General features: G+C 48.7%; 6 protein-coding genes and 1 non-coding gene across 7 annotated transcripts; 4 read left to right on the plus strand and 3 right to left on the minus strand.

Moving 5' to 3' along the window:
- BDV37DRAFT_151974 (GNAT family N-acetyltransferase) lies at window positions 1-990 on the plus strand. The gene has a single exon (XM_032079001.1). It carries the CDS (start codon window positions 160-162, stop codon window positions 790-792), a length of 633 nt encoding a protein of 210 aa, XP_031940148.1. The 5' UTR covers window positions 1-159; the 3' UTR covers window positions 793-990.
- Window positions 991-3,017, minus strand: BDV37DRAFT_151969 (Zn(II)2Cys6 transcription factor). Its single transcript, XM_032079000.1, has 3 exons — window positions 2,222-3,017; window positions 2,127-2,167; window positions 991-2,049 (listed from the first exon to the last, which is right to left on the minus strand). The coding sequence occupies exons 1-3, from the start codon at window positions 2,802-2,804 to the stop codon at window positions 1,189-1,191; spliced, it is 1,485 nt and encodes a 494-aa protein (XP_031940149.1). The 5' UTR covers window positions 2,805-3,017; the 3' UTR covers window positions 991-1,188.
- Window positions 3,018-4,442: 1,425 nt separating this feature from the next.
- On the plus strand, window positions 4,443-6,357 carry BDV37DRAFT_272550 (uncharacterized protein; the record flags this gene model as incomplete). The annotated part of the gene is made up of 4 exons (XM_032084889.1): window positions 4,443-4,581; window positions 4,634-5,971; window positions 6,008-6,064; window positions 6,164-6,357. 4 exons carry the CDS (start codon window positions 4,443-4,445, stop codon window positions 6,355-6,357), a joined length of 1,728 nt encoding a protein of 575 aa, XP_031940150.1.
- Window positions 6,358-7,371: 1,014 nt separating this feature from the next.
- BDV37DRAFT_294974 (uncharacterized protein) lies at window positions 7,372-8,375 on the minus strand (the record flags this gene model as incomplete). Its single annotated transcript, XM_032089759.1, has 1 exon — window positions 7,372-8,375. Exon 1 carries the CDS (start codon window positions 8,326-8,328, stop codon window positions 7,372-7,374), a length of 957 nt encoding a protein of 318 aa, XP_031940151.1. The 5' UTR covers window positions 8,329-8,375.
- A 211-nt stretch (window positions 8,376-8,586) lies between these two features.
- Window positions 8,587-11,172, plus strand: BDV37DRAFT_251689 (transcription factor domain-containing protein). Its single transcript, XM_032082338.1, has 3 exons — window positions 8,587-8,685; window positions 8,739-9,554; window positions 9,684-11,172. Exons 1-3 carry the CDS (start codon window positions 8,606-8,608, stop codon window positions 10,891-10,893), a joined length of 2,106 nt encoding a protein of 701 aa, XP_031940152.1. The 5' UTR covers window positions 8,587-8,605; the 3' UTR covers window positions 10,894-11,172.
- Window positions 11,173-12,158: 986 nt separating this feature from the next.
- Window positions 12,159-12,697, plus strand: BDV37DRAFT_251690 (uncharacterized protein). The gene is made up of 2 exons (XM_032082339.1): window positions 12,159-12,406; window positions 12,460-12,697. The coding sequence occupies exons 1-2, from the start codon at window positions 12,256-12,258 to the stop codon at window positions 12,543-12,545; spliced, it is 237 nt and encodes a 78-aa protein (XP_031940153.1). The 5' UTR covers window positions 12,159-12,255; the 3' UTR covers window positions 12,546-12,697.
- A 1,908-nt stretch (window positions 12,698-14,605) lies between these two features.
- On the minus strand, window positions 14,606-14,679 carry BDV37DRAFT_t138. Its single transcript has one exon. It is a non-coding gene; the product is annotated as a tRNA-Asn (tRNA).
- Window positions 14,680-14,812: the final 133 nt, after the last annotated feature.

Here is a 14,812-nt window from a genome sequence, read left to right on the forward strand (position 1 = left end):
ATGGAGACCATTGAATACGAGATGACTCATTCAGTGGGCCAGCGGACCACACAACATCGTAACTATCAGTCTCGGTAAACCTATATATAGCTCGACGATACCCACCGGCAAAAGTTCCCACAGCATACCCATCCATACCCAAACCCCAAAATCACAGCCATGCCAATCCTACCACTCCTCCCCCAACAATCCCAAACACCCGCGATCCACACGGCTCGGCTTCTCCTCCGACCGTTTCGGGCCGCGGATCTTCCCGCTCTGCACGTTCTCCGAACCACTCCCGACGTCATGCGCTGGACCCGACAGGGCCGCATCGACGCCACGACAGAAGAAACGAGTAGATGGATGGAGCGGTTCACCCATGACAACGAAACAGGGCAGCGACCGAACTACAATTTCGCCGTCCTACGCAAAACGATCCCGGATGAAGTCCCGGCCACGGCGTCCGAGGAAGGCGATCTCATTGGCATTATGGGCATCGTATCTATTACCGCCGAGGACGATCCCGAGGTGGGATATCTATTTCTGCCCGAAACCTGGGGGAGCGGGTATGCGACAGAAGCTCTGAAAGGGTTTGCGCAGGCGTGGTGGAGGTTACCGATTCCTGGGGATGGTGTCTCTGGAGCTGCAGAGGAGGTTGGGACTTTGCGCGCTGTGACGGATAAGACGAACGTGGGGAGTGCGAAGGTGCTGACTAAATGTGGATGGACGATTGTGGGGGGAGGTGTTGATGGGGAGGGCGAGAAGAAGGTGGAATTATTGCATTGGATGCTGCGGCGCCCTGTGGTTTAATGTTTTCTGGGATATGGCGCGTCCAGTTGTCGATTGTTCCCTGGGTTTTGGACTTTGTGGGGTTTTGTATATGGGGCTGTTCGTTGTATATACGCGTGTATCCATAGAGTTGTATATAGCGAGTCCATGATGACATCTTCATACGAAAATGGATGAGAAGCCGCATCTGGGAGTAACGTGCTAGGACTTGCCAATCAAACGCATTCACACCGACAGCAGTAAGAGGAATGGACACCTTGATGCCGGACGTGTTATACGTAGTCTAAATGTTGCATTTTTGCATCCTGTATGAAGGAGGCGAAGGCCATCAGAGGCAGAGTGCAAGTCGTCGTTCGCGGTGATAAGTGAGACAAATGACGTAAACAAGCCGTTTCCCATTTGTATTCATGCCACTGGCTAAACCAGAATTACCGGGAACTGAAGGTTGAGTATATCATTGACTGCAGCCGTTGAGCGATCTTCACCCTTTTCCTGCTCTCCACAGGAGGCTGATGCGAAACAGCGATTCGGATTCCGATCGCGCCGCCACTTCTGTCGCAAAAACGCGGCACTTTGACAAAGTATATCGGACCGCCATATGTCATAGATTTGTCCCAGTCTTATGCTAATGGCCCGCTGGTGTGTACTCTCCACGGCAGAGAGCCCAGCTACAACCAGCGGCCAGCAAAGAATGTTATTCGACGGGGCGTCGGGTGGTAGATGGCCCAAATTGTCAGCAAACGCTATGACAAGCGCCTGAATAGGTGGACTGTCGTCAGACAGCGCGGGATCTAGAACCTTTTTGATATATATCAGACATGCCAGGCGGTAGAGTTCGGATGTTATTGCGTCGTTAAGCCAGGCGATATCTGCGTCTGTTCTTGGGGGAAGCTCAAGTTGACAGGTGATCAATTGCTGCGCAAGCCCGGTAAGCTCCGTTCGTGCCGGTGAGTCGTGGAACTGCCGCTCGGATGCGACCTTCTCCGCCAACATGGATATTCGAAAGATACACATGAAGAGACGCTGCGATGTGCCCATGACATTGCCTTGCTGGAGATATTGGGTGACAATGGGAGAGCTGAAGATAGCAGATGCTTGACTAAGCGAAAGTCTAGAGCCGTGCGAGAAGGCTACCAGGGAGAAATAGTAGCAAAATAGTTCGAACAAAAAGCTTCGTAGTGGCAGGTCCTCGGGAGTGTAATGCAGGCGACGAAGCAGGAGCGCGGCGGCAGCGTTAAGATGGGGCACTATGCGCGTGCTGTTTGTAAAGTTCTGACACTGCTACCTTTAGTTTCTAAATCGAAGCCAAATCGGAGACAGCGAAGCGGAACAGGTTCCTTCGCGTTGGCGCATACCTCATGCAGACACAACAGTAGGACTGCCAAAGGGGTGTAATCTAATAAAGGTCAGCGTTCAAGTAGCAAGTTCCATGACATGCCTCATTACTAACCGGATCCCGGTAGGTTGTATGCAGCCACAGCAGTCAGCTCCTCGTTCAGCGATCCCTGCAAAGCGGAAACGGCCTTCCCATAGTACTCTACTGCTACGCCTTGCACTTCGACATCGCCACGACAATATTTGGCCAGATCAGCCGAGGCTATCATGAGAACACAATTATGAACCAGTAGGTTTCGCGAGACCGCGGGCAACAAATATTGCAGAAAGTCTGATCTGCGTTTCCCAGTCCTGGTTGATAACCACCTTGGGCTGTGATCTATAAAATGTGACAATAGCCGCTGCACCATCCCGGGCTTCGGAATGGCGAACACATTGACCATTGTCTGTGCCTCATGCGGTAGTTGGGTCACCGCAAGCTGCCGACGACAACGTGGCCGTCGTGTTTTAGACACCAGCTCATTAGAAACCCACTCGCAGGGAAGCTGATTTCTGTCGCAACCACTGCATATCGGGTGCCGTTCGTCGCACTTTTTCTTACGGCGTCGGCACGTTAAGCAGCCTGTTCGAGATCGGGTCGAGACATTACCCATGGTCGGTACAAAGAAGGTATCATCGATACGGTAGTTATCTCCCATGTCCAATGGCTCGTTGAATCGTAGTGGCTGCGTACGAGTGAACGTCAGATGGGATTGCGCAGATCTACCCGGTCCACAGGCAGCGCTGGAGAATGCCCGTGACTCAGATGTGTTGCAAGTCTAGCCACCCTGCTATACTAGCTTTGATGAACAGGTCTGTGAGTTGGGGCAGGAATGGATATGGGACCAAAATCGAATGTTTGCATGAAGGGTCGCCATGGAGCATTTCGGTCCTGCTGGCAGCCGATGCGCTATCCCTGATCGGGTATGGCTGGTGGGTCCGGTGGGTCTCGTGCTGATTGGTCCTCGGGACCGCGTTCTTTCTGCTGGTAGACTTCAATATAGCATCATATGGAGTAGACTACCTAATTATTTTCATATAGTGTCTACTAGTACAAGACCCAATAGACAGAACAATCCCCAGTAATCTAGTAGTACGAAGATGCTTGACTGTGGCCGGGGTGTACGTAGAATGTCTCAACTGTCGCCTGAGCACTCTTTCAGTTCACACCTATCAAGCTGGGAAATAGTGTTTTGTGGCACGCCAGGGTATCTTCCGTGCCTATCGCTCGTATTCAGCTTCCGATGGCAACAAGGGCGTCAACCAAGCTCTAATTTGTGGGTCGGTGGTAGCGAACCACCTACAAATCGCCCCAGTGCCTAAGAGAAGCTTGATCTCCGGAAGTATGGTATGTAGCCAAGAACTAGATTATCAGGTCATGGTAAGCGAAGAGTTCGTTATACGAGCTCTCGTTTGATCAAGGGCGGTGAAAACTGTGCTCCAAGCGATGGTCGGTAAGGATGGTTTCATTTCGTTCTGCGACACTACAAATGAGATACGATTATCGTTATGTAGGAAAAAGAAGCAAAACCCCCCCGGCTCGCCATGTGTCTCAAATCTTCCCACGTCATAGGTCTAGAGACACACAGACTGCTTCCCTAACCCAGACGGAACTCCGGCTATACAACATAATTTGTGCCCTGTGTCCCAGGCTGGTCAACCTGAATATGTCTTAGATCCCCTCGGTCTCACCGCCATGTTGTTGCTGCTGCTGCTGTTGTTATTCAAAAGCAGGGTCGCCCATCACTATCCCTTAATCTGCTCTGTCTGCTCCATTCACTCTGTGTGATGTGTCTCTGCTGGCTCCTCCATTTCCTCTGACTACTTAATCTCGTCCAAGTCCCAGCTGTTGTTGTGTTTTGAAGTTCATGATGGATGACTGTAAAGTTAGTGACCCCTTCCGCCAGGGCCAAGATGAAGTCGCGGGCCACCCCGGCTTCAGACATTACCTTCAACTCTATCACTCCACGGATCAGCCCTCTGGCTATCATTTGGATGAATTGCCATCCGAAGGATCCAATCCTCGCAACTCGGTTCGCGACAATCGGCGGAAGATTCGTCGTTCACATTCACCACGTCACTCCAAGCACAACGTCGTTCCCCAATCGATTTCGCCCCCTGTAGTGTCACCGTCGAAAGAGAGCGTGTGGTCAATCCTCGATTCCAAGGTGTTCGAATGCAACTGGGATCTTCCCAGCCTTGTGCTAGAGCTTTTCAGTGCCCCTCGTGGGTCTTCGCCGTCGGGTGATCCCTATGCTCACCCGGATGTAATTGGCGTGGAGAAGGACCTTTTCGATATGCTGACATTGACAAAATCAGAAAGAGGTGTTAAGGTGTTGACCTGTAGGGAATACGTTGCAGAGATGTACGGCAAAGAAGGGGTTAGGCTTCTGAGCCATATCATACGAGCTCAGATGAACGATGACCACAAATCCGGTGAGTGAGTGTTTGCAAGTACATGTCATTATCAGTTTTAACAAAGGTATAGATGACAATGACATGTTGGTTCAGATAGGCACGTTCAGCCTTTTTGTTCTGTTGCGACCATCGCTTAGCCACCTCTGGGACTTACTCCTGTGGGTATACCTGACATTCCGTCGACCAGTGCGGGGAAACGTCTCTGTGTCAACGGGGATAATCGATGGGAATAAGGTGACTCTCAAACGTTTAACTCAGTTGGAAAGGCCAGCGAATAGCTGTTGGCTCAGTCTCTTCGAAACCGCGGTCATTGCGTCAGACCCTCGCATTCAGCCCGAAGAGGGATTCCACTTGAATCTAAACTTCCATCTCATGCTTCAATTGGCAGCAGTCGAGTATCCAGTCATGGTTGACTCTGGCCTGGTACTCATGGGATACTCAACTGCTCTCCTACCTGTGCGGAAGGATCATGAATCAGTCCTCTGGCACCTGGAAACAGCGAACCACGACTTTCAACTGCGAACCACTGAACTTGCAGCAGTCAAAAGAGATTGGATGAAGACAACAAAGTTGGAGGACCTCCAAACAAAGACGGTCTTGCTGGGCTGGTGCCCAGAGGCAGTGACGCAATTAGGAACGAAAAATGTAAATTCCACAATCGGATGGTCCGATGCGAAGCCCAAACACACTACATGGAGTTGGACTGGAGCAAGCCTGCAGCTGATAGCAACGAGCGTATCTCCGTTTCAGATTGGAGGAGGGCTTAGCATAGCCTTTGAGAGAAGAATCAACACACTACGATTCAGTCCTCAAAGAAACTATGTCAAATGCCTCCGCGGTAGTGCAATGGAGCCAATTATTCTCTATGATGTTAGTGAATCGAGGGCTTGGCTCGTCCCCTTGATTATCGTGTTCCATCAAATGCTCCTAGCATACTGCGAAAGAATACCAGAGGTATGCTCGAAAGGAACCGTACCAATAATGAAGGCTCCATCCATCGGTGCTAATCAATCATTGTGCCACCTTCAATCTTGCGGTTCATTGGTGATTGAAGGCTCCGGAGACGACAAGCTGACTGTTCGGGAATTAATACTTGGCTTTTCTGTCAATATGTCCAAAGCTCGCTTGCATGCCCCCAGACGATGTAGCATCTTTGGCTACGAGTTTATGGACATTGTTACAGATTCTCCGAGAAGTGAGCTCAAGACAACGCAGATTGACAAAGAAGGATTGGCCTGGTCATTCTTGTTGAATGAAGTCAACTGTTTATTTTGCTCCCAACTTGGGGATGTTATTGTTGGGTTGAAGTCCAGCGATATAAAGTCGCTCTGCAATCGGCTTCCTAAGGGCTCTGACTGGCTGGCGACTACGATTCGCACCTTGGACATTCTGCATCGCCGAAGTGGAGGTAGGCTGATGAGCGCCGTGCGACGTCTTGGTAGAGACCATTATTGGTCCTTGACGGGGTCACCTTTCCAAAAGTGCGACCACGGCAATGCAAGTCATACTTCTTGCTGGGATACGAGTTCTCTCTTGCAGGAGATCAAGAGTGGAAAGGTGCAGGAGGAGGAGAATGAGCCAACGGACTGTGTGCCTGAAGGCGGCGCAGTGGTTTTCGGCCAGGGAAAAAGGCCGGTGCTGTCCAGTACTCAGGGTTCAGACTCAAATGTGGAAATGGCGGCTCCAGATCAGGTCATTGAGCCCTCTTCCCCTATATCAACGGACAGAGTCGCATCACAGCAACAGCGTGATATTTCCATCTCTCTCTCCTTCGAGACCTTGACCGACGCTTGATTTGCTGGGGGGCTGGCATCAGCATTTCTTGATACGTAGCCCTTTGCCGCAAACCCAAGGGTGCTACCAAAGGCTTAGCACCACGATTGCTTACTAACAACACTTGCGTTAGGAGATGATGCTTTCGTCCTCAATTGGTTGAATTGGGCAATGGTTTCCTTTGTGTATGTTACCAGAATGAAATGATCAATTTGACTAGGCGTTGGCACACCGTGATATGCAGGAATATCCTAGAAGGTGCAGAGCTGTCGGTTGCAAATCTCATTGTAGACACCATAACCGCTGTTCTCTACAACAGTGGTGCCCATATGAAAGTTGTTGATAAAAGAGTTGCTCCCGGCTGTGATATTCGTTCCGTGGTCGATTTTGATGGGTCGTTCGATCCACGGATATTCGTGCAAGATTGCATCTTCTTCATCCTCTGAAGTGCCGATTTACCGCCGGGTTAGCTCACCAGCATTATCAGGCGGCTCACGGCACTTGCGCACCGTTTCCGGGCGGCCACAAGCTGTGGAGTGAGTTCATCGTACAGTTCGCCGCGCTCCATTCGGCAGAGGTTGTTATCTTCGTTGATGTTGGTCAACATGGTGGAACTGGCGGCTGAAACCAGCAAACAGAACGGCAAATAGTCAGAACCAGAGGTATTTAAAGGACATGTAGAGGATAACCTGGCTTTTTTAAAACCATTCTCAAGGATAATCACACGGGATATAAATACTTGCCTGGCCGACTTTTCGAAGCTTGGTAAGAGACCAGTCTAGTTATAACAAGCGATAGAATAGCCGCAATGGTGCAGCAGAAAACTACTGATCTTACCAGTCATGTTCAGAAGAGCGCCCTTTATTAAATCAACTAATAGACTATTAAGATACGCAACTTTCCAGGGTATCAATAGGGCACGATTATGTAGAACCAAAAAAAAAAAGATGACTAAGACTTTGCGACACAAATTAAAAAGATGGCGAGAAAGTGGCTTTGAAGTAGCACTGAAGCCGACCTGCCAAGAACGATATTTTAGTTCTGTGCTGACGCAGACCTCTTCTTCTCACTCAACTGAGGCTGGTCACTCTCTTTATCCGGCTGTAATGCCAGGCAGCTATAGTCTCCAGGCTGCGTAGATCCATTGGGAATATGGAACCGCCTGTCAAAGCGGCTAAAGGTCAAAAGACTGAGGATCATGATCTCCAACACGAAGTTGAACACGTAGAAGCATGCCTTGGAGTCATACCAGGGTGGGTTGGTTACAGGCTGTGGAGGGGACCAGTTGGCACCAGCTTTGAACCCGGCAATGAGAATACATAGGCACGACGAAACAATGACAATTATGGCTTTGGTAGTCGTCCTCCCCTGCCCGAAGGGGTCCTCCTGTGGTGATCTGGGTAGGATAAATGCGATGGAGACCTGTACAAGAGGAAGACAGGTAAAGATGAGGAGATAGGTAATGGCTGCCAGTTGGACGTCGCGACATTGGGACCGAGTATACATATTGAGCGTGTATAAGGATACCACTGTGGATGTGATTACCATCACCAATGCCCCAAGAATTAAGGCATAAAGAAGCTTGGAGCCTTGGCGCAGGATAGGGTGCCAGCCGATGTGAGGCTGCTTGCTGCGGAGAATACGCTGGGCGAGGATGAAGTTGATGATGTACGCCAGGAGAACTCCCGCATTGACAAAGATATTGGCAGCAATGGCGAGTCGGACATTGTGTTGTCGATTAGCCCAGGCTATGCGCAGGACCAGGGTGGTGATCCTTGCCATGCAGAAACCAAATAGCATCGCAGACTTCACGAACTTGTGGCCCCGCCGGCGGTTTTTCTGGAAGATAGTCATGTTTGTAGCGGCGAAGGCGATATACAAGACCAGGAAGACTGCACATATTGGGACGTCTGGTATGATGGTTGGAAGACCTCCCATCCCCGCGGTTGTGGACGCATATGGCCCACCACGAATCTGCAAAGACGAGGACATTTTCGGAAATAAATTTCTTGGAGGTCTGATGACAGGTCGTAGTGATATTTCACTGCATTTGATCCTTGCAGTGAGAGGAGACCTCCCAATGCGAGTGATATGGTCGTAGAGCGCTATAAGAAATCCGATTCGCAATTCGGACGAATTAGGGTTCCGCGGACCAACAGATTGGTCCGCTCCGACGCGCAACCTCACTTCATCCTACCACCACCACCATTAAATCACCCTATATTCTATTCTCTCCATCCTAATTTCAAACGTAACCTCGGAATTTCGGATGTCGGCCTTGAAAATGTCTCCGTCCGACATGCCCCGCTCCGGCTTACGGAAAGGAACGAAAAGCTGCACCGAGTGTAGGTTGGTTGTCAAACTTTACAAGATCTCCACGTCTGATCTCGGAAGACAGGTAGACGACGGAAAGTTCGCTGCATTAGAATTCCTCGAGAAGCGGATACATGTCAACAATGTGAGGATCGAGGGGTAGCCTGTACTGCACAGGTGTCGAAAAGGACGCAATCATCGCAACCCTCACGAATCCCATCACGACTTCGCATCGCTCAGCTCGAATCACAGGTCGCGCAGTTAACAGGAGTTGTGAACAACATCGAATGCAAGCTTGGCTATAAACCATCTCAGATCGCTAGCAGTAAAGACGACCGATTCTCGGGCTCCGACGACGAGGAAGGAGAAAGTAGTGGGTCGGATATTCCCATGGCTGAAAGACCATCACACCTGCAATCGCTATTCCAGAACCACTGGCTGAGCGCTGATCCATGCCAACATGAGCAGCAGGCGGAGCAACGTATGGATAAAATCTTTGCGCAATTGTCGATCGATGTGCGACCAAAACTCCAAAACATGATTCCACCAAAGGATGAAGTTGCGGATATTGCACGATCTCCCTACGATTGGCTGACCTTGCTTCATACACTATTCCCACAACCTCTGATGCTGAAGTCTCCACAAGAACTACTAAAGAGTTATGAGTCAATGTGTAGTCCCAACATAGATGTTATCATGCTAGCCTCTTGGCTCCTTACACTTGCACTTACCGCACAGCAAATCCATCCAGGACAGGAAGATTCCGACGTATATTTACAAAAGTGCCAGAGGAGGTTTGAATTTTGCCAGTCGATTATACATATAGTGGATGATACACTACTCTGCCATGATCGATTGGTGGGAACGATTCAAGGGCTTGGGATGGCTCTACATTTCATTAGACTGTGAGCGTTATCCCTATAGGAGAAACACCAAGAAAGAACAAAAGTGACTTGTGCACTGTGTCCTTATTTACGTGATATCGCTCCATTTCGCTTACCTTTGGGGTTTTACCATATGCTAACAGGTAGAAGGCAAGTAGGTCAAGGAAACTTTCAAAAGGCCTGGATTAAATTACGCCACATCATTGCCATAGCAGAATTGATGGGCTTACCTAGAGTATTCCAAGCCGTACGCTTCAACCAACCCACCGGCGCGAACGACACCTCGTTTCACAAGGTGCAGTTGTGGCAAGCAATCTGTAATATAGAACGGCTAAATGGAATGATCCTAAATCTTCCCCCAGGGACCGCACGGTATCAACTTACAACTGCTTCTCCACTTAATGTCGATGGCAGCATCCACATCACAACTTATCTCACCAGGCTTTTCAACATTTCTATCAAGGTGTATGATCTGGATGAACTCAGTTATACACATGAATCAAGTATGAAAACGCAGATGGCCGCTCTGGAGATGGCTCAGGCCCTTGGGGAACTCGCGGGCCAGGCGCCAGATACATGGTGGGCAGGTGATGAACGAGATCACGTAACACCGGACGATGTTGTACAGTTTTTACATTACTGTGTCCTCATGAGAGTCTACCTACCGTTCGTGCTGAAGCAGAACCTTGGAGATGAGCTCATGTACGCTCGGCTACCGTGCATGAATGCTTGTGAATCAGTGGCACGCCGGTATTTAGCACTCCGGAGAAAGCTGCCCGCGGGCTTGTTCATGGCTCGAGTATTGGATCTGCAAGCCCTTACTGCAGCGTCCGTACTCCTTCTCCTCTCCCACCACATCCGCTCAACCGACCGTCATAGCCTCCGGGTTGATACAAGGAACCTCCATGCAGTAGTCTCGGAGGTCATCACTTTGATTGGCGAAAGGGCGAGAGACCCGACCAATTCCGAACTTGCAGTTGAGGCCTACAATACTCTTCGCGCTTTAGACCAGCTCCTTCGCCAAGACAACCACACTGGCGAGGCTGAAAGATTAACAGTTACAGTCCCGTTACTGGGAAAGATACATGTCCGACGTAACACCCGCTTAGCTCCGCGACCCCGGGTACCTAACCAGTCGTCGTCTCAGCCAGAGCCAAATGTAGATATTCAACGGTGGATTTCTGCATCACATCCACTGCAGAGTCAACCCAGCCTCGGCACGAACGTAGCTGCAAACGATAATTCAGCTCCCGACGAATGGCGATTGACTGATCTTTCCTGGTCAATTGAGGGCAGCCTTGATAACCTACTGGAAGATGTTTTCTTGAACGAGAGTATTGGACAGTATATAAACATGTGAATTGCAGATCTGTTTCATACCAGTGGTGTCTCTTTTGTTCTCATATATCTATAAACCTAGGCATGGTCTTTTTTTCGATTTCACAGTGGGAGTCGGAATATTCGAATATAGACACCAACTTACACATGTCACAATTTCTCCAATCGCCATCATCAGTCAAGATGCCGTATATATCACGACTTTTCGTGATACTACTCCACATTAGCTATGGCATTGGCCGCATCCAGCAGTCTATAGACAATAGGTGATCACAATACCGATCCTGGAAGCCGGGGTTCGGTTTCGGGGAAGGGCAATATGCAGCTAGGAATGTAGAAACATTCATCATTATCCCCAGCAGCACTCGGCAGACGTCAATGTACGAATGAATCGTCTATTAGGTTTCTATTAGAGACTTCTTATCATTCTAGGTTTTACTGAACAAAGTAAGAACAAGACCAATAGTTCTTTAGTATTTTTGTAGAAGAAGAATAGCAAACATACCACTCGTTTCTCCGCAAAAGACCCTGTAAACTGGAAGGAGGGTGAAAGAAAACCTTATCTATCTCTTTCTTTGTATACAGAGTGCTTCCCTCTCGTTCGGCTATAAGTCCTAGATCAGTCTATTCCTAAACAAAAAGGATAGCCTCAAAAAGACTTCAGCCACACATCCCGAGTGGAAAAGGCCTCACCGAAACACCTCTCGTTGTTAAGTGGAGTTATTCCTTGTCAAACTTAGAGAACCCTTGCCCCAAACGCCCCGTCCTAATATAACAAAGAGACTGCAATCCATATTATATCGCATATTGGCTGGATTGAACACAGGGGATCAACTAGTCTATCCCCTTTAATCAAATGATTCAACAAGCTGGAATACTATTTAGACTGATATCAAGAGCCTCAGGTTCCCGCTACACTTTCCACTGCAGCATGATCACTGTTCTCTTATCTCCATATTCCTCAAGCTTCTTCGTCTTCGTCTTCGATTGTTTTCTTTTTCGATTGTGTCTGACTCGCAAAAGGATGCATCAATCGTGGAAGATTATTATTACATATCTATCAGTGTTGGTTGCAAGCCAGGGGGTATTGATGGGGGAATCATATCTTCTGCACCAACTTTGTCCACACCTGAATGTTGTGGGTATAAATGATGTTGGTCAACGTATACATCCGCCTTCACGAGATCCTTCACCAAACAGCCAACCGCGCTCACCGCCTCCGCCAAACCCGCCATCACGACCACCTGCACAATATCTGCTTGGCGACTGCGTGGCGCAGTCGGGTTCTGTGTACCGTCTACCTACACAGCTGAACTTGGACCTCTGTCTTGGCTGGGATGGAACCACACGGAGCCTCGTGGCAAGATCTAATGGAAACGGGATTATGATCGGAGGATGCTCGGCTTGTGTTTATGAATACATTCGGAGACTAGGCAGATGGGATTTGAGTTGTTGGTGCACCAACGTGCCCGACACGTCTAAAGTCCCGGTGCCAAATGGGAACTTTATGGCTGCTCCGGTCAAATTTGACTTGGGTAAGTACCGGCAGAATTAGAACCAGATCGTTCTTTAACTCAATGCCACATAGATCGAGTGTTAAGAGTCCGAGATCGACATGTGTATTGCCATCAGCACCAATCAACGAGATATCGAGCCGGGCAAGCTCTCCAGTAGGATATTCATCGAGTTCCGCTTGTTCCGGGGTAAAATGTGTGGCTTTGGAGCATCGCGATTGCTATCTGTAATACTAGTTTCCTAGGATGAGGGAAGTCTTGTCCAAACGTCCTGCAGCGTCAATCCCATCTAATCTGTGAATTGGGCAGAGATCACACTGTTTTTTTTTTATCACCTTTTAATAAAAGCCTGGCTATATCTGAAAACCTCTAAGACTGACATGACTATGCGCTTTCCAATAAAAACCTGTCTATCGGGTAAGGAGAGGTAAATAGACAGTAGTAAACGAGAAAACGTAAATTATAATAGCAACAGTCAATGGCACAGGTATGCTCGTAAGACGTAAAGTAAAATAAGCTCCCTAACGGATATATGAGGTTCATTGAGTTAGTATCACCTTTCAATCTGTTATAGTATATGCTATGGGAGCGATGAGACTTAATAAACCAAACACAGGAATCACTCGTAGGAACCCGGTTGATGAAAGACGAGTAATAGAAGGCCAAGCCCACCAAGGTCTGCAAGGATAGCATTATCCTGCTGCTCTGTTTCTTCTCTCTGGGCTCCAGTACACAGACATACTACTGTCAAATTCCCAGGCTACCGACTCGAATTCCGTTCAATCAAGCATTCTACCCACTCGGGCTTCCCTGTAACCTTCCAAAGCAAGTTGCCACTGTTCCGAGACGTCAGGAATGGGGTTTCGTTTGGTCGGTTTCGGTGATTACGGTGGCGTTGCACTCGTCTCCATGGTATCGGTACTAGATTAGTATTCTTGTGCCAAAATGGCTTCCAGCCCTTGTCGCATCTTCGTCCCAGGCAGGCATGCGACTTGCCAAAAACTCTTTGGTTTGGGGATTTTGGTCCGAAGCGACACCAAAATGAGTTGCTGTTCGGATACCACCTCGGATGTCTCAACTTTTTATACAGTCAGTCTCCCGGTTTTTGGTCATTCTGTGGCTGGATCAACTACCGCCTTTATACCCCTTTTTTCCTTGGTCGATTTTGGATAGTCTTCAAGTTGTCGCGGGGGCTCGTCCAGGTCTCTGCTGTAAGAGGGGGGACTGCTCCCGCAAGGTTGACAGAGAGGAAGTCAAGAAACCCAGAGACAAACGTGCTCTTCATTTCGAAATGATTCTAGTTAGGTTGGGTGAAAACAAAAGAGTGTTCGGAGAAGTGCTCCGTAGGCTGTTTTTCTATACAGTCCTTTTGGGGACCGGTTGGCTTTGATCTAAAGACGGGTAAGTGTTTCTGAGTTGGAAGAGAAGCACTGTATTCCGCCGCTCAAAACCATTATCCTACAAAAAGCACAAACATCTTAAGGTATCAAAGTTTTTAAAGTCACCTGGTAGGCTACAACCCCTGGGACCTTTCTCTCTTTGTGGTTTCTGTGTTCTGTGATCTGAGAATGTAATACGAACCACTCTGTACTGCCATTGACCGAGAATGAATCATCATGACAAAGGGGAATAGAGGGCATAAAGGTGTGGAATCAACCAAGATGCTAGACTATGGTTGCCCGGCTCGAAGTTTGATGCCCACCACGGTAATATCTGTGATCTTGTGGGCTTGTCTGTGAGAGGTCAGCTCCACCGGGCTTGACTTTTTTATTGTACTATTCGTATCTCCAGCACAGCTTATCCTTGGAACACTACTAGGAGACCCACGTTAAAGCAGCTAATATTCTATCTAGATCGATTGGTGTGTGGGATTTACTCACCATTCCTCAGTAACACTACTGAACAGGTCGCCTTACCACAAAGTGCACTCTGTCTTCGATTTTCTCTACCTGGAAACAAGAAAGCCTCGCACATTCCAAACTCGAGCGTGAACGGGTAGCCAAGCACTCTGCCAAGAATTGACGCCCGATACATGACGAGCCATAGTGTGAGAGGCTGTGTAGGAACGTGTACGCGACGATAGGGATAGATTGCTCGAACGCCAGCTTCCACTAAAAGAACCGAGCATTTCGGAGGATGATCATGAGCTGTGGACATGCGAGGATCTGGGTGTGAGATGCAGAATCGATCAGGATAAAAATATAAGGGCAAAAATAGAACCGTCCCAGGTGAGGATCGAACTCACAACCTCCTGATTAACAGTCAGACGCGCTAACCAATTGCGCCACCGAGACAAGTTGTTGAAAAATGCTTTACAGCTTTAATTCATAGCCCATGAGTTACACTGCATACGAAAAGAGCCAGTAGTCCGCCTCCACACAATCATCGCCTGGACGACCATTGCAATTCCTCAATTTGGGACACTTC

Source organism: Aspergillus pseudonomiae, assembly GCF_009193645.1.
Source record: "Aspergillus pseudonomiae strain CBS 119388 unplaced genomic scaffold BDV37scaffold_46, whole genome shotgun sequence".
Classification (NCBI taxonomy): Eukaryota; Fungi; Ascomycota; class Eurotiomycetes; order Eurotiales; family Aspergillaceae; genus Aspergillus; species Aspergillus pseudonomiae.